Raw genomic sequence first — 25,242 nt, 5'->3', positions numbered from 1 at the left:
GTCCTTAGTGTTGAACACACTCTGAACTCCTCCACAGGACCAGAATCCCATGAATTTCTCTCTCATTCATTGCCATCCGAAGGGCTTACGTATATGGCTAGCTAATAATGTCTTCAATGCGTGTCTATAAGCTTTTGTATGTACGTATGTGTGTATCTATCCATCTTTCTATCATTTTATGTATTTGAACACAAACGTACATATATAAAAGTGTCATTTAGTATATGAAAGCCTTTGGAGCAAATATACACCCTACACTAACCAGGCAAAAACAAAAATTCCTTAGTGAAAGCCTGACTATTGGACTGAGGTTATCTGAAGCCAAAAGGTGCAAAACAACAACTAAAGAAAAAAAAAAAACCTCCTGATTTATTTCTCATATGAAAATGGTATCTGGCCTAGAGAATGGTCAGGAATCAGACACTAATAACAAAGACAAACCAAAGCAAAATTTTCATTCCAAAGTGAGAGCATCAATAATGACTGAAATCAGGGTGTTGTCTAGCAACCCCAAATTTTATTCGCCACAAGATAAAAGCCTTGACAAAAGTAAGACAGGACTGTTTTGTTCTATGTCACTTTAACTTTCCTGTGACTTTTTTCTTCATCTGTAATGAAAGGAGTGAACAGGTTGATCTCACAAATCTCCTTCACCTCTAGAAACTTTTTGGAATTAAAAAAGAAAAAAAAACTTTTTTATTAAGCATACCAAAGTCGGTTTTCTCTGCAAAGTGGCTAACGGCAAGTGGAAAATGGAAAGGGACCTACTCAGTGACTCATTTTCAACTCTTACAACAACTACACTGCCGGGGAATTTCTTCTCCCTCTGGCTACGGCTAGTGTCAGACCCATGACTAAGACTGGAACTAGCCCATCTGGGCTGGGACTACGTTCAAGGTCATTTCATCCACTCTTCTGTTTCTCAGCTTGACTGTCAATTTAAATCTGCGCAATGATTAAAGGGTTCTATTTCTGGTTCGTGTTCCTTCTTTCCCCGAGAAGAGACATGTAGTAACTTGATAGTGATTGATATTTGATACTTTTGTTAATAATCAAAATCTCAATACTTCACAGAATCAGAAGACTCATTTGGAGGGGCCTCCGGGATCGTCCAGGGTGAGGTAAAAGCGCAGTATAAGTAAGGCGCTGATGTTTAGACGATGTGGACCGAAGATCCACATGAGACCTTTCAGCTCAAATCAGCGTTTCTTTTGGGGCTGCCTTTGTACATATTCTTTCAAAGTTATCATGGTTAAGTGGTCAATGAGAGTGTAAATAAAAATACGTTTGCAAAGAGCGCTAGGTAACAAGCGAAAACCACAGTAAACAACCTCAGGGGGCCGCCCCATATACAAACTGGTAAGAGCCCATAAATCACCACGATGGGGATCGAGGTTTCAAAGGCACACTGAGCTCACTCACTGTCCAGGCCTGTTGATTCAAGCTCCAATTGCACTGGGTTATCTATATGGCAGCATATAAAGTTCACCTCTTACATTTAAAAATAGTTCCCATCCCAACTAAAGACAGGCCACAGTACCTACTGCGGGTGTGCCCCATATCACGCACTTGACATGAGTTTCCATTTAAATTCCCATAACAGTCCTGGGAGAGCAATGTTGCTAGTCCCGATGTGCAGAGAAACCAGAGGCTCAGAGAAGCCGAAGCAATTTAATTAGCTAAGTTCACAACTCCAGCGTGGGTGCGTTAACATCCTGGGGAGGAACTGCTCAGCTCAATGGAATTTAGGGGACTTAAAGCAGAACCAAGATAAAGGTTCGCAGTTGGCATTGGTTGTTCTGTTCCATTTTCCTCTTGGCATCCAGGAATTACTCACCAGAGACTATGGTAAATCAACCTAAACTTATTTTGACACAGTCTCTCTCCCACTGCTCCAGCATGTACGCTGCTGTCGCACGTCCTCACTTCCACGCAACAGGCTCTGCAGGGGATGGCCCCACAGTGGGAGGTGACTACCCAGCCGTGCTACTCCTGGGCCATGACTCAAGGAGGCAACAGGTGAAGGAGGTGATGCTAGCTCTGGCGCTAAAAGGACCCATGCCTCATGAATACCCTCGGCCTACAAATCTGCCCTCTCCAGTAGGTCCTCACCCCTTCCTTCATCTCCGGGCTGACTGTCCCCTCTTAAATGTTCACACCTTCACGCTGATCCCTCTGGGATTTCTTCTGTCCTTCAAGGCCATCCCAAAGTCTTGGTTTATTCCAGTTGGATTTTATCATTATGAATCCTGAGGTGGAAACATGAACCGGTCCATCGGCCTCCAGCTGAGGGCATCTCTAATCCTGTGTCAGCTCAGTCACAGAGCCCTTCTGCCACCCATCCTCCTTCTCTCACTGTCCGATATGTTTTTCTACCTTTCGTTCCTTCACTCTTCACTTTGTCTATGAGCCCAGCTTCCTTCCCCATTTTGCCCCAATAAGAAAACAAAGTTCCAAGGCAATCCCACAGTAATAGGTCATTTAAAGAATCCTGACCCCTTCTTACATCTTCCCTGAGTTTATTCTATACCTTCTCATCTGCTGCCACCCTCCCCACTATTAACCAAGCTCCATCCCATCCAATTTCACCCACTGCCCACCTCCAAATCCCCTGCCAGCTCATAATCTCAGATCTGCTTTAGTCTCTTGATCTTCTCATCCACTGACCCCATTACCCTTCAGTTTATATCTGGGCCCTGTTCACCACCTGCCTACTAGGCTGACTTCCAGCCTAACATGCTATCTCAACCGTCATACTCTTCCTAGGAGCCCAGAGCTAGGAAGGCCCTCTCTGCGCCCATCCTGACACAACAAAGAACAAGGAAGGCAGATTAACTACACAACAGGATTCTCTTCTAGGAATGATAGTTTGCTAAAGTAGCTCTTGCTATTTCAGAACCTAGCGCTCACTAAATAAATAAAATTAGTAGTACATATTTTGAAAATGCAGCCTGAGAACAAACACTAGTCCTTCTATCTCCCAGCCCTTCCTGCAGATGTTACATTCAGAAAAAGAATTATCAAGACATCTATCAAGAAGCATATGGATCTCAGACGAGGTTAACTGAGCCTCAGTTTTTCATCTTTAAAAATGGGACAAATTGTTTTGGCATGTAGTGTCCTGTTTCTGGGACTAAGTTAGAAATGGAAGGTTTACAGTAAGAATACACATCAGAATCATATCTTAGAAAGGGAGGCACATCTTGGTGTTTCCTGACCTGTGCAGTCCAACATTGCTCATAAGTGTCAAATGAATAATACTAAAATGTTTGAAAATATGGCTAAGGGGCAACAAGTAATTTTTCCACTGAATCCTACTTGGAGAGAACAAATTCCTCTCATATAGGGACTGAAGATTAAATCTGTAATGATGCAGCTCTCTTCTGGCTCTCCTGTGATGTCCCCTTTGTCATTTTACTGCTCTTTAACACCATCTAGAAAAATTAAGATGTAGGCCCAAACAGTATCTTCCAGGAGAAAGTAAGCCAATCTTTCCTGATGCAAATTAAAGAAATAAGAATATATCTAGTAAAAAATTCCTACAATTTCTTGAAACCCATCGCTTACCCTTACACAGCTAGCTCTAAGAGATCATACTGAGAAAATAAAGTTAAGAAAACAAAGAACAGAAAATCAAAATGTTTATTGTCAAAGAGAACATTAATTAGCTTCACTCTTATCCGAGGGTATTACTGGAAGTGACTTGAAATATTCAAAATTTAAAAAAGTACAAGTGGTTTGGTGCTTACTTAAAAAAGAGTAGGGGCAAGTCAGCAAATATCCACTGGACACCTAATTTATTAAAGGCTTTGAGCAAAGCTCTGAAAAAAAAAAGGTTCAAGACTTTCTTCTAAATCTATCTTAATTTTTGTATACTGTCAACAAAATTACAGCTTTTTTCATCCTTTGCAGTCTTTAACTTCTTTTGTGAAATAAGGGTTCTTTGCACAATGAAATGACACCTATATATACTTAAAGCACTCATGAAAGCAGTTCTCTTTATAAAAATCTGTTAAAGCCCTTCCAAATTTTTCTTTCTTTTTTTTTTATTGAACTACAGTTGATTTACAATATTGTGTCAGCTTCTGGGGTACAACATAGTGATTCAGTTTTACATATATGTGTGTGTGTGTGTGTATACACACACAAACACACGTATACACACACATTCTTTGTCATTATAAGTTATTAGAAGATACTGAATATAGTTCCTTGTGCTATATCAAAGGACCTTGTTGTTTACCTTCAAAATCTGAAATTATCTTCTTCCTAAGTTCTTGTGACAAAGCCCACCAATGTTAAAGTAGTAGTTCATTATTTTTCCGAAACTTTGAAAAAAAATCTAGCAAATACAATAACCAACCTTTCATGGTCAAAGAATGTACTCCTATTCTAAAACCTGAACTTGATGTAAAGGCATTAACAATGGAAAGTCACCTTACTAAGAAATGTTCTTTTCTTTGTAATTCTGTACAGTTCAGTATAATTTATAATTCTTTGATTTTAGTATGACTTTTTTTTCAAAAATAATTTTCCACTATAATGAAACAGCAATTCCTTCTCCCTAATGGGTTTGGACTAGAATGATCAGGTAGAATTAAAAGGAGATTAGCAAAAGGAAGACACTTTGATATATCTTCTCCAAGTTTATTTAAGATGTCTTGATTCATATTTAGGTCAAAAACAAAAACAAAGCAACCAAAAGACTGCTATGCCAACGATGGAAAGCAGCCCTAAAACCAGCCAGTTATTTTCTGAAATGATGGAGACGGATACCAGCCTGGACTTACTCTTCGATGTCAGCCTCATCTTTGCCTGGTTGCTATGGACACATCCCTGTCTGGCCTGTGCCTTCCACTCTCCAGGCCTGTTTATGACAGGCCAGGGTGTTTCCTATTATGGTGCCTATGTCTGCAAGCACACTGCTTGCCAGTAATAAATGCCAGAGGCTGCCACAATAGGGATTACAGTGCAGCAGACCAGAGATGCTGCCGGGAAAGCAAGCACAACCTGGGTAAAACTGCACAGCATGCTCCCTAACAGATAAAAGCCAACAAGCACATCCTTTCTGCCCAGTCTAGAGGGAGTGTACTCAGATATGTCATTTTAGTTGGAACAGACTATAATAAGAATATTATTGCTGAACTTGGTACAGAGGAGAGAGACTAGTTTCAGGTCATCAGTATGGCCTGGATGGTTTTTGTCTGCATAATCTAAACTTCTAATTTAAATGAGATGAAGCTAAACTCAGCATAAACTATGTTAAAACATCTGATGAGTGTCTACAAGCAGGACTGAGATTTTTAAGTGGGAAATGTATCAGGATACTTGTCAATAACAGAAAAACCACTTTCTTGCAAGATATCAACTGTCATGTACAGACTCTAAGTCTACCAATCCAAGGTGAAAAATGGCACTTACATTAATCAACACCATACATAAGGTACTAATTTATGTGACCAACTATAAAACGATATGCTGACACTCACTGGGTTTGGCCAGAAGCCATGTAGGAGATCTCATCCATCCTTCTAGTAGCTGGGTAAAGAACTCACTGGTTATGTACTTGAACAGTTACTGAATCTGTATGTTTACCAGAAACATGGCTTGTATTTCATTAACACATTCAAATGGAGAAAAAAGCTGCATCTCCAGCAATTTCTGTAAACATGTTGAGATAAAGGTTACATACAAAACCCCAAATGACGCAGAGAGACCCTCTAGAAAGTGAACTACCTGAGAAGCCACGAGCTTTCTAACTACCTCGGTGGACCTGGAAAAGCTTGGGGACTCTTTTTTCCAACTCAGATTAGATGAGTCAGATGAGTGATCATTTCTGCCTCTTTTAGTTCTAACTCATAAGGCTCGGGTCTGAGATGAATAATGGCCAACACTAATAATGATGCTTTGAAATACCGATCATGCGAAATACTACCAAAACTACCAAAGCGCTAGTAGGCAGGACCAGAGTATACTTTCATTTTATTAATTTATACTAATTACACTCAAGTGATAATTAAAACAGAAAAATTAGGATAAATTTCTTCAATTCTTTGACCAAATGCTCAGTAACTCCCCCTTGTGAAGGGTCTGACAAACAGTAACACTGAAACTATTAACCATCAAGAAAGAGTTTTTATCTTCTAGGCCTTTATGGCTTAGAAGCGTAAAATTAACCCTAGTCCCTGAGATTGATCAGTAATGATTCTTACAGCACTGAGACCAGAACCATTTATTGGTGCACTTCAAGAATCACCATCACAATACCTCTCATACAATTTATCCAGTGTTTACCGGGCCCCTACTCAACAAGGCCTTGTGTACCACGTGGTGGGGCTGGAAAATGAGTAAGACTAACGACCTAATGTACAACATGAAAGGGATAAATCAAAGAAACAAATACGGTATGAAGAGTTAAGAGAACTACAATGAAAGTCCTGGGGAAGGTCAAAGGAGAAAAACACTGCACCCGTGGGATAGGAGATATGGGAGGAGACAGGACAGAAAAGGCTTCACAGAGGAGGTAGCATTCCAGATAGACTCTAAAGGATGGTTAAGATTTGTTTAATAGACTTTCTATTTTAGAAAAGTTTTAGTTTTATAGAACAATTGTGAAGATAGGTACAGAGAGTTCCCATATGCCCCATACCCAGTTTCCCCTCTTATTAATATCTTCCTTTCATAGGGCACATTTGTCCCAATTATTGAACCAGTATGGATACATTATTACTAACTAAAGTCCACACTTTAATCAGATTGCCTGGTTTTCCCCTAGTGTTCTCTTCTGTCCACAGTATAGGTGCTCCTTCCCCTCCTTTTCACATTATGCTTTTTGGAAGGAAGTCAGTATGCACAGCCCACACTTAAGGGGTGTGGAGTTATGCCTTCTTTTTTTGAGAGCAGAATATCTACAAAACTTATTTGGAATTCATCTGCATGAGAGATTTATACATTCTCCTCCATTTAATTTAATCATTAAATTATTTATATAAGTATGAATTCATGGATATTTATTTTATACCTTGGGTTATATTCCATTACTAGTTTATTTTCTTGACCAAATAGTTCCAGCTGGGAACTGGGAGCCCTTTGAGTTTGCTCGTGTGTCCCTTGGATATGTTCCTATCAATGTCTGAGCATTTCCTTATTTTCTGGCTCTACAACATATTTCAGCCTTCATGTCCTGCCCCAGTGCTTGAATCAGCTATTTAGCTAAGGAGCTCTGGTTCCTTTTATTGGAGAATGGTATTAGAAACCAAGATAAGGGTGCCAGATGTGTTCAGAGCTACTGGGCTATCATTGCTTCAGCTGACAGAGGAGGAAATGTTTGTGCAGATACTAGATGGTTAAGTTGTTGAGACGTGCACTGGGTGGCTATGTCTTGAATGCACTTTTCGTTACATTAAGTATTAATAAGAGATTCTGTGCCTGGCTGGGTTACTTTCAGTCTCATTCAGAGGAAAAATAGGGTACATTCATTTATGAAAAAAGCTGGCTGTAGTACCCTCCACTGCTTTAGGGATTTCTGTTCAAAACAGCTTGGAGAGTTTTACATATTCTGATAAAATCTCAAGCCAATTGGATAGGCTATACTATCAAATTACACAAAGAAACAAAAGGTAAACTCCATGAAGAGTCACGGATGGGGAGAAGAGCAAATGAAACATTCCACTAGTCCTTTCTGGTCTGTATCAACATCATTAAGCCGCCATTCTCTTAAAAGCTCACAGGAAACACAGGTAACAGGATGGCAACCCTCACACCACAAAATAAGAAAAGAAAGAAGATATTCCTTTATAGATGGGTGTAAAGGACTGAACGTTACCGAGCACCTGCTACCCTCCTGTCTGTCTAGACAATCCCCATCTTCCCATTCATCAAATCACCACAGCAACTATTTAACAGATGAGGAAACTGAAACAAAGAAGGTAAGCTGTCCAATTTAAATTCAGTTTAAAGGCAGAAAGTGAATCTGACCCAGGTCGTCTGGCTACCGGAGAACGCTCTAAACCCACAGACCAGTCTGACTGAGAAGTGAATGCCTAATGAAAGGGAGACTTCTGACGAATTTGTATTTTCTCCCCTAGTGTGGAGATCCCATTAACGGCAGAGAAGAAAAACCATAGGTTGTTTAAAACAAACATGTCTTTCTAACCAAAAATGAATCCTCAAATGGTTCTTACTGACAATTTAGACGAGTATAAACAAAAGCCTGCCCTGTGTCTGTGCATGGTAAGCAAAATGTTTTCAGGTGGTGTGTGTGAATATGTTCATTTTGTTACAAGTTAATTTCAATGGATATCAGAAAAAATATAACTAGAACATCAAATCCATGATTTCATGTAATTCCTCGTTCAAGATGAGGCATTCAGGTGGACATTTACCTTCAAATATTAATGCTTCAAATAAAAACATTTAATCTACAGTAATTATCCATGTACACAGGAAGTGTGAGCAACACTAACGTAGACTGTTATTTATTACAGGATAGAGAGATGACATCTTTCTTCCAAGAAATATTATGTTCTTACATTGCAAGGAATATATGACACATGGTTTTTCTTAATCTTTCTTTTCAATATATTCCAGGGATAGGATAAACTACAGGTAATTTATTGAGCACCCAGTACATGATACATACCAAATTGAGCTTTCTATACATTAAATCTAATGCTCTTAACAACCTTTCAATTTTATCTTCCCCTTTTATTATCTCCATTTAGAAGTGAAGAATTGAGGGTCAGAGAAGTCAGGTATGTTGCCCACAATATCAGGTAGGAAGCAGCAGGGCTAGAATTTGAAACCAACTCTGCCCGATAAAAAATATCTTTGTTCTTTCTACTCTACGGGGCCACCCTAAGCATTTCAGGAGAAAAAGTACCCTTCATCCTCATCACACACACACTACTGCAAAACAATAACAAAAAGCCCAGAATACTAATTGATGATAACAAAAGATAAAGCATTTTCTATGAAAAGGAATATATATATGTATATGCATGACTGGGACATTGGGCCGTACAGGAGAAACTGACACACTGTAATTGATGGTACTTCAATTAAATAAAAAAAAGTCTTAGAAGAAGATAAAGCATTCCTTAAGTGCAAAGGATAATAAAGTTGTTATCACTGACATTGGTAATCCAACTGAACTAATTTCCCAATGAACAAAAGCCACATTGTTTGCTGTTTAAGGTGGCTCACCACTCCCTACCTATCCCAATCCCTGTTAGAGTGAATGAAAGTGAACGACTTCTTAAAACGTCTTTTAAAACTAATGTGACTATCAAAATAAAGGGCTACTCATCTCTCTGTTTCTTAGAAAGATCTCAGATTACTAGTGCCAATTAAACCATCGCAAGTAGCCAGGTACATGTAGCACTGTCCCCTGGCAGAGCTGTGCTGTCGCAAAACAAACCCCAGCTATTCACAGCTTTAAAGGACTGGTCTCTTTCCAAAAGAGAAAATCAAATTTTCTGGATCAACTGAAAATCATGACATGATCAGCATTCCATCTCTGCCATAGTTATGAAGAAACAGCTACAATCTCTAACTATCATAGGAATCTTCTCAAATTGAACAAAATCATTATTTATCATCCTTGCTATTTGGGGAAAAATGTGCTTAATCTATTCATACATTGGGAAAAGTACTATTTTATCTTGACCAAGCCTTTTGTTTTTAAATTAAAAACAAAGAAACCAAAGGGCATACTTTATAACACTGAGACAAAAGTTACCACTATCCTGTAATTAATTCAAAGTGCAATCACCGATGGCAGTTTCACGTAATTTTCCTAACTTACTGAATCACTGAAATTAGAAGTTTTTGATAATTAACTGTTAAGAACGTTTACGTTTACTGCCACTAAACACTGATAAGGAGCAGAGCTGATAACAACAGGGATAAATTAAGATTTGTCTTACTCCTTACTATCTTATCAAATTAAAGTCAAGAGCTTTACTATTCTATGAACATAAAAATATCTGTTAAAAGTGCACCCCTGTTTCTGTTATTACTTACAATAAGGGCAAAGAAGGTATTTTTTTTCTAACACCGATCATAAAAACAAGCATTCCCAACCCTTCATAGTAACTTTAAGGCCCTGTATATAAATCCTACATAAATCTTCACCAAATCTACTTTTATACAGTAGATGAAAAACCAGATAGCAAACTCAACATCGATAAGCTGAGTTTCTATAGTATCAAAAGATACTTTCTTCTACAATTTAGAGTTTTCCTTTAGGTACGCTGATAAAACTTTTAATAATTCTCTTACGACAATAAGTTTTACTATTTTAAAGAAAATGACTGCTATTTGCGATTTGCTCTTCATAAAATTAAAATGCCTTCTCCAACAATTTCAGCTTCCTTCTCAGCAAAATTAAACACTCACTTCTGTTCTGAGCTATCTCGTACTTGTGAAATGCTGCAAAATCTTAAGATGTAGCCTCCTCTTCTGAACATTCTATATTCCTCCAGCACCACGCTTGCTTAGAAGAAAATGTATCAGCAGTCACAGAAAGCTCCAGCGCATGCTACATATGCACTGACTACTAAAAAGCAGCAGAGGGAGCAAATACCAAAACGCGAAGAAAAAGCATCCCAGAAAAGCACTTTAATTTACAGGCAACAGAACATGATGGAGGTGTTTGTTAAAAACCAAACCAACAACAAAATTCCATAGAGAAGTCACATCCACACTTGCAGAGCAGGTCTATGTATGTCTGGAATGAACTAAAGAAAAACCTTCAAGTCTCTTAGAAGAGCGCTTGAATCCTAACTTCTAGACAGACTTTCAGCTTGGAGAACGGAAGGCTCCAACAACGCCAGGTGTCAGAACTGCCCCATATTCAGAAAGGAGAAACAGAGCATTTTTAGAATGGTATACTTTGGGGGTAAATTCAATGATTTTGTTTCTCTTTCAAACAGCATTGCACTTACACTGACGGTCTGGTAAAATGTGCATTGTTAGGGTCATAAGAGGATAAAGTTACAGGGTTCCACGCTATGACCCTTGGGAGTCCTGAGGCTTAGACTCCTGGCCTTCCCTCCTCACAACCTCAATTTGCTTTCTACGTGAGAAAGGTAACCAAGAGCACGTGAGACCATGCTGCATTAAAAACAGTCTACAAAATCATTTTAGCTTTGTGAATCTGTACAAAAGGATGGACATGTACCTACCAATCCTATGTTATGTTAAATATTTTCTAAAAATTAGTTAAGTGCTGTGTTTTCAGTTTTAGACTAAAACAGAAAAAGTACTTAGCTCTTCTGTTTGGAATACTGTAACTGAAATTTAAGAAAAGATTGAGCTTCTTATTAGAACTTCAAAATGTTTATGTCTATATTATAGTAAAAAACGATAAATAGTATTTAAATATTTTTTATAATATGGAAATGTGCACCAAAGACAGTTCTTAACAACTGTATTATAAAAATCCATGAAACTTAAAATGTCAAGCATAACTTACAACTGAATGGTTAAAAAAAAAAAGGATTTTAGCCAAGTAGGTAACCGATCAAGTTTAACCTAAGTCTCCAATAATAATACCAATAACAAAAGGTATAGTGTGTGTTATTTATTAGCTAGCTGTTTTACACATGTTCTTTCGAACTCTTACATTGACCTTTCAAAATAGATATCCAAATGCTCATCTTATGCTAAGGAAACTGAAGCTAAAAAAGTTTGTCATCTCTCTAACGTAACTTGGCTAGTAAGGAACAAAACCACGATTCAATTTTCAGGTCTGCCTGCCTGCCTCCAAAGCTTTGAGATCTTACCAAAACCTCTCTTAACCCTACCAATGAGGTTCCAAAGGAAATCTGCACAAATCTCTGGAAGATGAATGTGCTTATGAGGGTAAATGCTACAGATTTAACCACTCAAATTAAATGCCATCTGGAGTCTCTTAGTCTACTTGGTACAAGCATCCTGTGTGCATCACAGCCAGTGCTGGCATTGGCCAAGAATCCAATAATTTTCCTGTTTCAATACCATCAATCACCATTTGCTCATTACAATACCAATCAGGAAACACAGCTAGTTGCTTCCAAAGCATTGTTTAAAAACTGCTAATAACTTTGTTTACTTTTATTAAGATTTTTAAAACATGAATCCATTAACCCAATTTGTTAAATGCGTTGGAGGCATCAATTTCCTTCTTCCTAACACCCAAACCCATCTCCATAATAAATATTTTCTCTACATAATCACTTAGAAATCCTGATCTCTTACTACTATTTTATTTTGTTATTTTAATCTATTGGAGTAATTTTTTAAAGCCTCAAGAGAAGAAAACAAAGACAAATGTCACGATTTTTCAAAGGCTAACACTGGTTGGTTCAAACAAGTATATGTAAAAAAAAAAAGGATGGTAATAAAACTAATAACCAAAAGCAATGTTACAGACTTACTCATTCACACTCAAGAGATATTGGACAACCGAGTGGACGTGTGACGCACGCTGTCACATTTCCAGTTAAGACTTAGGTCCGGCATCACTCCTGGGGACCTTTAGATCAGCTGCTCCAACTCAGTTTACAGCTCGTGTGGATGTGACTTATTTGTGCCCTTGTTATCAGGCTGAAGGGTAACTTTACAGCCTTTACCAGGAGCTCTTTTTCCTTGTATGCTAATCCTTTTTCGTCTATAAAAAGTCACAGGGGCTTAGCACTCATTCAGAAATGAATGGGTTAAAACAAAAAGAAATGAATAGCTCAGACCTGAAAAGTTTAATCAACGGCTTCAGCTGAATTGAATTTTTTTAAATGTTAAAAATAAGTGTCATGTCAATAATCTTTCAACCACAAGGCATAAACACAGCTAGAATGACTACATTGTGAAGTCTTTTCTCACTTAACCTCAGTTTCACTTCAACCAAATAAACCCACCCCCAACACTAAACCTGAAAATTAACTCAAGGTCTAATCTGGGGGTCTTCACAATGGAGATTAAAAAAAAAAAAATCCCTGTCTTATTTGGTGTCTGTAAAGGAAAGACATCATTCTGAACTAAAGTTTTATTTTGTCCATCTTAAAGTGTAAGTAATTACTTGACAGCTGAAGCCATTCACAAGACATGATTAGATTTCATGTTAATTTCTCATCATTAAGACTACGGATTTGGGGGGAAAGTAATCGCAGCAGCTCAGGTTCACTGCTGGAAAAATACTGCCAAATCATCTTAGAAACACAAGCAAATGCTTGCACATCTTTAGGTGCCTTCAGGTTCTTCCTTTTATGACACAGAATTAACCAGACAAGAGAGTAAGAACTCAGGCCCATTGCAGTCCGGTCCCAGTCTGTGTGGAGAACACTGGAGATACTTTACATATGTCTACTGCTCTTATGAACCAAATTATGAAAGAATAATCTGTAAGTTATAAAACGAATCAAGGATCTAAGAATTTGTTAGCCATATGAGAACAATGGCACCTAATGCTAGGCCCAGGAGAAAGAGAGCAATAACCAGTCATTCTGATGAGGAGCCACACCAAATTTAGGAATGAAGTTCAAATGACAAAAAAAAAAAAAAAATTACAGATTTGATCATCAGTGTGCACCCGGGTAAGTCAGTGTGTTTATGGGGAGGTCAGTGCCTGCACTAACTGGTGACTGGGGAGTTCTTTTGATTTTGTTTATTTGAAGATAACTTTTCACTTAAAAACCATGCTGTCTATACAAGCGTTGTCAACAGATAAGACAATCCAGTGGTCAAGATACTACATTATTTTAAACTGCATGAGAAAAAAAGAAAAACAGGTGGGATAAAAACTATAGTAAGCCAATAAATAAATAAATAATAAAAATTTTAAAAAGCATTGCTCTTCGAAAAATATGTGCACATAGATAAAAAGTAAAATTGTATAACCTACCTGACCTAGTCAATAGGTGGCCAAAAATGTTAAAATATCTTTAAGGAGCAACGGTTACAAACTGCCACATAAAGTTACCAGTCCCTGCCGGCTGAATCAGCCGTCTGCTTCCAAAATGCCTGTGCCTCCTTTCCTAGCCCCCTGAGCCAAACAGTCATTAAAAGCATGCAGAATCCCAATGATTTCCTTACATAATTAAAGATTTCTTAACAAAACAAACAAAACAAAACAGGAATTCCAAAAAATACAGCAAAACTGCCAACACTCTACCTTGTCTTAAGGCTGTGTCGGGTTGAAGGTTACTTCTCAGCCCCCAAAACTCCATTATCCACCTAGACCAGCACTTCGGCATATCTGGCACAAATGCCCCCATTGAATCATCACTGTAACTTAATAATCTCAGAAAACTGGACTTTCGCTCCAAGATTCACGGAAACAAAGGCAATGATCATGAACCTTAACTCTGACGTCCCCTGTGGACACATACAGCCAAGTGAAAACAGAAAGGCTCAGTTCTTACAGGGTTCCCTGACACCTAGGTAAATGTAGGTTAAGGTCCCAAGTTCAGTGAAGTCTTCTGAGTTTTACTTCTGTAGGTGGTGCCATCCATTGCACTGACCTCTAGCAACTCTTACTTCCAACTGGGAATCCCAAGAATACCCTTAAACATAGATTGCCAGTAGACAGGACAAGGTTTCTGCTGCAAGGGCAAAGTGTCACTTAGACGTACCCTCTCCAAAAAAAAAAAGAAACAGAAAACAAAAAACACTGTATTCTGGGGGTAGTGCAGTCAAAAGTATGTCAAAGTTGCTTTTGCAAAATGTTGAATTTCTCTGGAGTGAATGCGAGAGAGTGGCAAGGCACAGCATCAGTTCCTCCAAGGCAGCCAAAATGCAGTGAGTGAGACAAACTTCTGTATGGATTTCCCGGGGCCACGGGGGCCAGTGGCTTCACCAGCGTGGGAATCAGCAGCCTAGGGGCCTGGGTGAGTGCGCAGCCGGGCTTACCTTGTTGGAGGCCATCTCACTGACGGAGTGCCTGGTCTGCAGGGTCTCTAGCTGGTCCAGACACCAGTCCAGCTCCTCCAGGGTCTCGCTGGCCAGTTTCTGGTAGGCCTCCTCTGCGAAGAGATAGGGAAAGGGGGACTCAGTTCTCAAGCGCTTCACGGGGCCACCAGCGAGTTCAAAGGGGGCCATCCTGCCGTACCCCGCCATGCTCGGATGCCCGGTGCCCGCACATGAGGGCAGCTCCTTCATATTGCCGAGCCGGGCACCGCGAGGGGGGCCGGGGCTCTGCTAGCGGGGCAGCCGGCCTCGGGCAAGCACGCTCTCTCCAGCTTGGCGTCTTGGCTCGGCGTCCAGGGAGGGCGCGCCAAGTGCGGCAAGCCAACTTTTGCACGGACCAAACACCCTCACGATGCGACTTTGAGAAGTCTCGGTGCTAGAGGATGGCGAAGGGGGTGGCGCGCGCGCCCGGGAGCCCGCCCCGCGGAGGGAGCGTCTGGTCCACCGAGCGATCCGCGTAGCGCCCTGCCCCGAGCCGCGGCCCGGCGCCCGCCCCTCCTTCCAAGCCTTCACTCAAAGCAAATGAATCAGCCGCGGCCGGGTGCGCGGCCACCACGTTTCCTGTTTTCTTTCTCAACTCCTCCGGCGGCGGGCGCAGCGCGGCTCCATCGCCGCGGCTTTCCGGGAACACTCCCCCTCGCGCCCCTCCTCGGCTCCCTCACGCCGAGATCGCCCGGGGCCACAGTCCGCCCGCGCCCCTCGCCGCCGCATCACCACGCGCCGCTAGCTCGGAAGCCCAACCGGGGAAGCGCGGGCGCGAGCCTGTGGGTCCGCGGGGCTGCCGGTGCGAGGGGAGTGGCGGAAAACCCGGCGTGGAGCGCCCGTCGCCAGCTCGCCGGCCGCCCGGGGTCGCGCCCGCCTTGGGGGCTCCGGGGGGACATGGCGCGCGCGCACGCGACTGCGCACCTGCCCCGCGAGGACCCCGCGCGCGCGCCGCGTAGCCGAGCCCCTCCCGGTGGCCCCGATGGCCCGAACCTCTGGGTTTCCACCACCCTGTGCATCCTGCGAGCTTTTGCCCACAAGTCCGACGGGCGGTACAAGCAGGTTATTTAGGACCCGCGCAACCATTTCTATGGGTTTGGGTTTTAAGATTTCTCAGGCTTCGTTTCTGAAGATTTAGAATTTACCTACTTCAAGAGGACAGGGTGGTTGTGGGCATCAAAGTATTTCTACTAAGACCCAGGCTCTCAGTATCCAGCACATCCCCTGCTAAGTACCAGACGTCTACATTTTGGGGCGGACACAAACAAGCAAACAAAAACATACAATGTTGTGGGTCGGAACGCTTGAGAATTTACAGATTAGGCAATACGCTGTATTTTCACATTCAGAATGGTCTGAGTTATCTTAAAGGAACAGCATTTGTGAATGCAGCACATGATATGGGCAATTTACACTTGTCCTGCACCCGTGCTTCTTCCACCTGTGGACTTGCAAATCAGGGACCAGGATGGTGTTGCAAATCAGGGACCAGGATGGTGGTGTGATGCCAAGGGGAAAAATCTGGAAGACTGTTTCTACCCACCATGTACCGAATAAACTACAAACATGAGATAGGAAAAGACCACATCCAAAGGCATCCTATGAAAGCAGGTTCTGTTTACAAAAGCTGACCCTGGGGGAACTCTACAGCGAGGGATCAATTGGGAAGAACTTCACTATATTAGCATGCAGATAAGCCAGACTATAAGTGAGGGGAAAATTCCAAACTCCCAGGAGTCCATCTTAGAAAACTTCATTATTGTCATTTAGAAAGAATACATTGAAAAGCTGACATGCAGTTGGTGAGATCCTTTTTCTTTGTCTTCCAATCTACAGGTTATTGGAGGAGAAAAAATTCTGCCCTTAAAATTTAGACCCCATAAATGATCTGTAGCACAACCACCACAAAAAAATTCATGGACTGAATCTCATGCTCCTGGGATTTTTCAGATAGGTCTTTATATAAAATTTGTAAAAGTGAGAATAGCTTTCAAAGTATTTGTTACATGGGATATGTGGCTCATTGTTATCAAGGATTCTTGAACTGTTTGCTATTCAGTTTGAGAACCAGGTTAAAAATTGCCTTTTATTCCACTTTTTTTTTCCTGCACCAATCTTTGTAAATATATACTTTAGGTGAACAAACAACTGCCTAAACCTTGCCAGGTGAATTAAAGTATAAGACTGGAACTTTTCCCCCAACAAAAGGAACAGTCTTAAAGATAATTCTAAATCTTAAGTATAAAATATTTCACCTGTAGAACCTTTCTTTGATTATAAGAATATAAAAATATAACATGCCTGTTATAAAATTTGAATCACTACACAAAGATGTAATGTAGAAAGTTCCCTGTAATCCCATACCCTAAAAATCACAAATAATAATTAAGCCTATGACCATAGCACATTTTCATTTTACTTAATACCTTCCATATACAACTGTAGCATTACCTAGTTGTGATGCTAGTACGTGTAATGGATGGTTTGGTTTTGGTTTATTCCTTCCCTCTATGGTATAAAATAAGGATGTAGGAATTTTAAGAGGAAATTAACTTATTTTAGGTGACCTGAGCCATCCACGTCAGCACATACAGTGGGTTAAAATCGCATAGCCATTGTGTCTAGGATTTGTTCCCTGCCATCTTGCTAGTCCTTGGTTATATCCAGAAGCTGGAAATCCCCTCTCCACACCTCATAGACTTGGCATTCCATATTCCTCTCCCCTGCTTTCCAACTCTTCCGAAGTCTGAGTCCCAGGGGAACTCCTTCTGCTCCCCCCTCCCAACTTCTCAAAGCTTTTCAGAAACACAGGCCTTGGACCTAGCAGAATGTAGCACCGCATATTAGACTTCAGTGTTTATTTATTTAATCGTAATAGAGGAGAAGTACCTCAGTAAACTTTCAGTGCTTCAAGACATTATGCACTTAAAAAGAGGGCTTGCTCTTACGAAGGCAGTACAGCGACAAGAGGGACAACTTATTTCATAAGATCTACTTTATGTCCAAATCATAGATTAGCCATTTTGACAATCAGCACTTGAGTACAATAATAATGTGGTCTCTTATATGTATTTTAAGTTCTAACTACTTCTGCATGCATGCATGCACTGTATAAATCTGGAGAATGAGAAAAGAAAAAAAATGACGAGAGCACATCTACATACAAATAAGTAAGAAAATAATTACTGACAACAGAGCAAAGAACAGTTTGTTCTATAAAACTGTTGCTCAAATAAAGAATTACTGTTGCTATTAGCATAGAGCTCAGAATCCTTCTTTTTCCAAATTCTTCAGTTTATAGGCAATAAGGCTAGCCACAGCTTTTCAGGATCAGTATTAAAGCTTAACTTTTAGGAATTTTAACCCCGAATATTCTAAGACATCAAGTAACTGACCTTTTCATCCCTGCTAAAAAAACCTCAATGTGGAGTTTTCAGCTATCCTGCAGGAAACTGAGTCACCGCACCAAACAGCACACCTAAATGTCACCGACAGCACTCAGGACAAAAACAGTGAGCTAGTTTAATTTGGGGTTTTACCCAGGACACATACTGCATTCATTAATAAAAGACTCTTCTCCCTAGAGAGTAGCAGTCACGGTGGCACGACTTAAATATGTGAAAACTCTTCTACTGCGCCATCCAAGATCTTGTTAAGTCAAAGAACTGCGGGGAAAAGCTGCCGAGGCGACCACTGTTGGCCGGATTCCATAAAAGCTGGGGGAGGGCTAAGGAGCCTTTGCAAGTCCCCTCCTCCGGCAGTGTCGGGCGCCTCCAAGGCCTCCTGGAACTACGTGACACCCGTGTTTCTGCTCAGGATCTTCTCTGAACAAACAGTCCTCAATGCTTGCGGGCCAGCATTTGGCTTCCGTCATCATGATGCGATCAAGGGCTCCCCTGACACACGGCCTGACACGGTGCCAGGGGCTCCAGGAGGGGACGCTGAGGCAGCAGCGCCCTTTCAAGAGGAACAAAGTAATCGCCCAGAGCCACAGCGGTCAGCTAGAGGTTGAGGTCGTCTTCTTGTGAAATGTTCAGCCGCTCACTCTCACCCACAGCTGTCAGTGATGCTGACCACTGAGGTAAAAGGAACTATTCTACACGATGTGTGACTGGGGGCATGTCAGTTTCTTTGCCAACACTCACCTGATTAAAGGTCTGTATAAATTTATCATAACTCCCAGATGGGCCTATTGGTGTAAATGAAGGGAACAAGTCCGAAAAATATCACTTGCTTTGGACTCCATTTGCTTGCACTTAATTGAAACATAAATACAAACTGTAATGGCTGATTCAGATTTTTCTTAAACAAAATGAAAAAACAAAACCCCCAAACCTTCAGCCAGCAGCTCCTAAGAGCAAATACTTCAGTGTATATCTTCCTAAGCAATTCTAGTTTCTCCTGGCCTAATTCCCACGGAAATTCCCTCTGTGTTCCTAAGGATGGAGATGATACTGTCCAAAGTTGGCAGAATTGGAGAAAAATAATTTCCATTTCACCATGTATTGCTTCAAGCTACTCACTCCCTGAATTTGCTCCAGTAAAAGATATGTGCAGTTTAGCTCTCACTTTTGCTAACTTTTTTCCCCCTGTATACATTTTATCTGATGGGAAATACATGAAGGAGTTGGATTCCCTTTCAGTGTGTATGTGAAACAGGTTTAAGCAGAGCTTGCCAGTGGCAAGCTGCTCTCATTTCCAAGTGTATTTCGGGCATCAAGTTCTTGTTTTGAAATCTTAAGAAATATATAAAATCTCACTTAGTACTTCAGAAAACCTCCAAAGGGAAGGTATACATAATTCTGTCAATTTTTTTTATCTTCCCACTATCTATGATTTTTTTTTCCTGGGGCTGCCTAAGGCTCTAGTAAAAAAAATTTTTTTAATGAAATAAATACAAAATTGGGTTTCCTTGACTTCTAATAGCATCAGTTATTCAACAAACATTTATTTAGCATCAAATATGTGTCATGCATTTTATGAGAGTCTGCAAAAACCAGATGCATAAAAGAATGTGTCCCTTATCCAAGGAAAGCCTAGAATCCAGTAATGGAGATGGTCTCGGCATACTAGACTGTAAAAGGCATTCTGAAAAAAGGGAGCATATAGGCTTTGGGAGAATAACAGAAGGCAAATCAGTGGTAGAGTGGGAGAAGGCTGAATCCTAAAAGATGAAACAGGAGGTAAGTGAGGAGTACGGGAAGAACTTTTATAGGAAAACAACAGGAATAAGCACATAGGCCTGAGTTCAAAAGATGCGTGTGTACATGTACATAGAGAAAGGAAGTTCCACGAGCAGGGCCTTGCTCAGGCGGAAAGAGGCTGGAGAAATCTGTAGATACTGGCCATGGAGGTCTTGTCAGGCATGTGCAGGTAGGGGCTTTGGACTGAACCTTCGAGAGGAGTGAAGTCACTGAGTGATTCAGAGTACTGTGTGACATGGAGTCTGATGGAAAATTCTAGGGCTCTGCCAGAAATGGGGTGGCGGGAGGCAAGGCTGTAGTCAGCGAGACCATTATCTTCAGCCATATTGTTGGTAGGATCAAATGAATAATTTATAGAATATTTGTTTCTATGATGATTATTCTTATCTAAGGCACTCTCTATTAAAATTTGACATAAGGATATGTTTTCATGGTATGTCAGGCATGAATAGAAGGAATGCCTGCCCAATGTGACTTTTAAGGGAATATATTTCTTGCTCTTAAAAACTACAATCTTCTGAAATTTTTATCATATTGTATTCATCATAATTTCTGCATTTACCAGAATTTCTTTCAGGGAGAGTGCAAGAAAGCACTTGACAAGGCTACTTATTACAGAAAGTGAGGCTTTAAGGAGCCCTGGTTTGGAAAAAATTAATCTGTGGTCTCTTCCCCATAGGAAAGGGAAAGAATATGCTTGTTGCCCCAGTGGGAATACGTGTGTGTGTGTGTGTGTGTGTGTGTGTGTGTGTGTGTGTGTGTGTGTGTAAAAGAAAGGAGTCAGCTTGGTCTACAGGGTAAGTTCACTCTATAAACTCCCCAGTCTTTAATAGTGTTACTGAAGGTACATAACACTGAGATAAAGAGACTGTTTTGTTTTGTCTTAATCCAGCAAGGGGGCTGAGCCTAGAGGCCAGATTGGTTCAAACTGAAATGTTAGCCTGAGCTCAAACTGGAGACAAGAGGCAGAGAAAAAGGCAGAAGGTTTGGAACTCAGTGTAACAGCAGGATTTCTGTCCAAGGAAATGGAGTTTGAGCCGAGTTTAATCAGACATCTGGATTGGGGACACTATGTGACATGTGTGCGACTATAAGTGATATTACTCCTTGATGGAAACTGGAAGAGTAGGAGGTGGCTCCAATCTCCAACTCACTACATATAAGCCATAACCCCTGGAAGATCACCTAATCTTTCTTGGACCTTGTAGGTTATTTTAGTTTAAGTGGGAGACTGTGAGTTAAATAACCCTGCCTTGCTCGTCTAATAGATTTTTTCCAGGCATTGTACTAAATGATGGAAATTTAGCAATGAAAAAGGTAGTTAAAAGTTTCTGCCTAGTCTCATGGAGTTAACATCCTACTGATTATAATAATTTCCTTTTCATTTGAATCAATATCTTGAACACTTGTGATGTGCCAGTGCTGAGTACACCAAATGTTAGGGAATAACTTTGGGTTTCAAGAAGTTCATAGTCCAATGAGGAAGGCAATTAGAGGAGAGTATGTAAGTTTCCACTGAAACCAGGCAGTAGGTACAGGTCCACTGTCAGCACAAGGCAGAGATGGGGGACAGGGAAGGTGCCACCTCTCTCAGCCCAGGAGAGATCTGGGAAAGCTTCTGAAAGAGGGAATGCCAGCCCTGAGTCCTCACGGATGGGCTGAAGCATTAACCAGGTGAGGGATGGAACGTGACATCTGAGATCGAGAGAAACACGTGCCACTGCCAGTTGGAGAACACAGGCCATTCAGGTGGCTATAAGGAGATGAGGATGCAAAGCTTGTCAGGCAATGGACAAAGACAGAGGTGGAGGAGTCGTCATGGAGGAGTCAGTATACTATTCAAAGAGTTTACGCTTTTTTTTCTGAAGGAACCATTAAAGCTATAAGTGAGGAAGTCACGTGGTCAGACTTGCTTTTCAGAAAGATTACTCTGGGAACAGTATGAAAGGAAGATTGGAGAAAGGCAGGACCAGGTAGGAGGCCTAAAGTGGGAGGAGAAGCCACCAGAAAGGGAGAGCGAGAGCCTCTCAGTAGCAAAGAGAAAGGAGAATTTCAAAGGAGGGTTTCAAGGCATAGCCATTGATATTCAAAATGGACCATGTATACCTGCCAGTTTGGGTTAAGATGATTTTCATTCCCCATTTCTATTTCAACAGAAAAGATTAAAGAGAGTGCTCAAGGGATGCTCAGAAGGAAGCTTCTCTCTGGGAAGTTGTTTCAATAAAGCACAATACACATTTTGCAAAAAAGGCTGAAAAAAAAAGTCAAACTAAGTGTGTTATTTTCATACTCCTGTTACAATCTTAGGAATCATTTTGATTCCCGTGGGGAACAGGCTTGTAGGAGGATGTCTGTGCTTCCATCACACACAGTCAATCCTCAGGCTTGACAGCCTTTGGACCTTTATCTTTGTCAGTTCCTTGTAGAAAGTAAGGAGTTTGATCAGGTGATCTCCACTGCCTATCCAGTGCTAACATGTATTTATTCTCCAACGTCTAACACTACTATCTGAGTAGGGTGTCGGTTTGAGGTTGCTCATGATTGATTAACCTGGGTGGGGTCAGGTATTACTATTCCAGACTTGACCAGATGTCTTCAAAGATCCCACCCAATAGCATGATTCTAGAACTCTGTGAATTTAGCTCACCTGTGTAACAGGTTTGGATGTCTTATACTTGAAATTAAGATATTTTGAGAAAGAAAGGTATTGATAAATAGAAAGTTGTGCTTTTCCTGCTGTATATTTACACCCTCTACCCCTGCCCCAACCATGTCCGCATCTAATACTTTGCCAATTGATTTACCAGTTTGTTCTTAATTTCTATAACTGCCACCTTTAGTCAAATCCTCATCCATATATTTCTAGATTCCTGTAACAGCCTACTACTGGATCTCCTTGGGTTCAGGTTTTCTCACCACAATCCTGTTTATAAAGTCAGAATAGTCTTTCTTAAACTCTATTTTTAGTATGTCAGTGCCTCACTCAAAATCCAGCCACACAAACTCCCTTCTGCTTACTCTGTGAATGCCATGCTTCTTGAGTTCACAGAAGGTCTTCTTTCAATGGGCTTTTCAATACCATTCTGGCCCCCTTTTAGTCACCATCCCATCTACGGCTGCCCTCTGGCCTGGATACAATTTGCTGGCTTCTGTCTCTATGACTCTTTATCTCACTTTTATATATGTTTCTAGGGTTTTCTTCAAGTGTCTAGGACAACTCCTGACATTTACAAGCACTCAACAAACATCTGTGAGTGAATAACCAATAAGCATGCATGCTTTTAAACAAATAAGGATATTTTTTTCCAAGAAAGATGTAAGCAGTCATACTGTCCTGAGGGTGCCTCTCTAGATATATCCATCTCCATCTAGCTGTCTCTTATGCTTGATCTCTTGCTTTCAAACTCTGTGGTCTGTTTTGAAAGAGTATTAGGAATGAACACTGCCAGAACTTTGGACTGGTTAACACACCGTGGTTCTCTTCCTGAAAAGAAATATTAATGTTATACTTAAACAGTAGGTATTATAATAAATACTGAGAATGATCTTTATAAAATTGGGCAAAATTGTGAAAGATTCCATCAATACACAGATATGAAGTTTGGGTTGAACAAGTGAATGAACAAAAGGCCATGTGCCATCTTACCAAGATCAAGAGAATACGTTCCCCATGCAAATTAAAACTGGGAGAAAGCTGGATCTCCTGCCTACTCTTGCTGCTCTAAGTTTAGCCAACCTGCAGTGCTCATGTTATTTATTAACAGCCATATTTAAGTCCATATTTCCCTCACAATATAATACACTTAAATACTGTCTATTGCCTCCCCATAAGATTGTTCTCTGTTTTCACTACTTCATCTCCACCATCCATCCCACCCCTGTCTGTTTCCACACCCCGAGACCCAACACATGTGCAGCCTCTGTGGGTTTTACTTTTTTAAAAAGTAATTTAGAATTTTAAATTCCAGACTTTTATTTAGATTTTCCTTAGAACATGACTTTTCTGTCTTAAGAGTCCTTTCTCAATCTTTATAATTCCCTGTCACATTATATCATGTATTTCTTTTTACCATAAACTGTACTTGTTTCATTGCTCACTGTTCTGTCTCTGACCTCCCTAAAGTCACCAAGGACTCCAGGTTGAGAAGTCCTTCCTGAATGGAGAAGAGAAAATAATCGTTTTAATCAAACCTGCTCCAGAATTTTTTACTCTGAATGGGTACCTTTGCTGCCTTCTCCATTTCCTTCCTTCCCTTCACTGTAGATACCTAAAGAGAAGTATTGCCAAAGAGATACTCATCCCATTTAAAGGAAATGAAGTCTGAGCTTAAAAAAAAAAAAGTGTACAAAAGGTGTCCAAAGAATGACCAGGCTCTTTCAAACAGGCTGTGAATAGGGTCTGAGAAGGTAATTTCTTATGTTCAACTTTAATACTCATTACTTGTGCTATATGTAGAACACATGAGTGAGAGGCGATGTCAGCCTACTGGTAAACCTGTGTTTGTTAAATGCGTATACATTATAGAGCAAGTTTCAGCACCTGACACATTATATCAAATATACTTGGCTGATCTATTTGTGTATGTGTTGGCTCCTTACACAAGTTTAAGAAAAAGAAATTAGTTTTCTAGTTGTACAAGAGTATCTAGGGAGATTTAGATTTGGACAAGAAAGTTCTTACACATGCATGCAAGAATTCACAACCTACAGAATTCCTCATGGGAAGAAGTAGCAACAGGTCAGGAAGAGTATGGATTTTTGAGTCATCCAGAATTTGAATGTTAGCTTTGCCATTATTCCGGTCATTGTGTTATCTTAAATAAGTCATTTAAATAGCTGAGCCCATCGTATAAGTTAGAAATTAATTTTTATGAGAAATGCATGTGAAAATGCATGTAAAGCACCAAGGGCTATGTTTGACTTATCCATAGTTACTATTATTCTGACCTAATTTACAAGGTTGTTTAAATAAATTAAACCTCAGTAAGGTATTTCATACATAGGGGTTACTTCTACTCTCACAGGTTCTCAATCTTAAACCATTCACTATTTTCTTATCATCACCGTCAACTTTCAGTCATTAACTAGTTCTGGGCTGAACATGAGTGAAGAA

At 40.5% G+C, this 25,242-nt stretch overlaps 1 protein-coding gene across 10 annotated transcripts in view; it reads right to left on the bottom strand.

Annotated features, from left to right (window-relative positions):
- The window catches only part of PDE4D (phosphodiesterase 4D), a 679,763-nt gene that overhangs the window by 35,566 nt on the left and 618,955 nt on the right, over positions 1 to 25,242 (bottom strand). For 9 of the 10 annotated variants that reach the window (XM_072958624.1, XM_072958625.1, XM_072958632.1 and 6 more), the window contains one exon: positions 14,887 to 14,999. In XM_072958624.1, coding sequence (XP_072814725.1) covers positions 14,887 to 14,999 — 113 coding nt within the window. Of the gene's footprint in view, positions 1 to 14,886; positions 15,000 to 15,085; positions 15,653 to 25,242 lie in introns of those variants that run through there. The other variant, XM_072958633.1, reaches the window with a different exon arrangement.

The sequence above is a fragment of the Vicugna pacos genome, chromosome 3 (genome assembly GCF_048564905.1).
Source record: "Vicugna pacos chromosome 3, VicPac4, whole genome shotgun sequence".
NCBI classification, from domain to species: domain Eukaryota; kingdom Metazoa; phylum Chordata; class Mammalia; order Artiodactyla; family Camelidae; genus Vicugna; species Vicugna pacos.
Note: the sequence above shows the minus strand (reverse complement) of the source record. Positions and strands in the feature narration are given on the sequence as shown.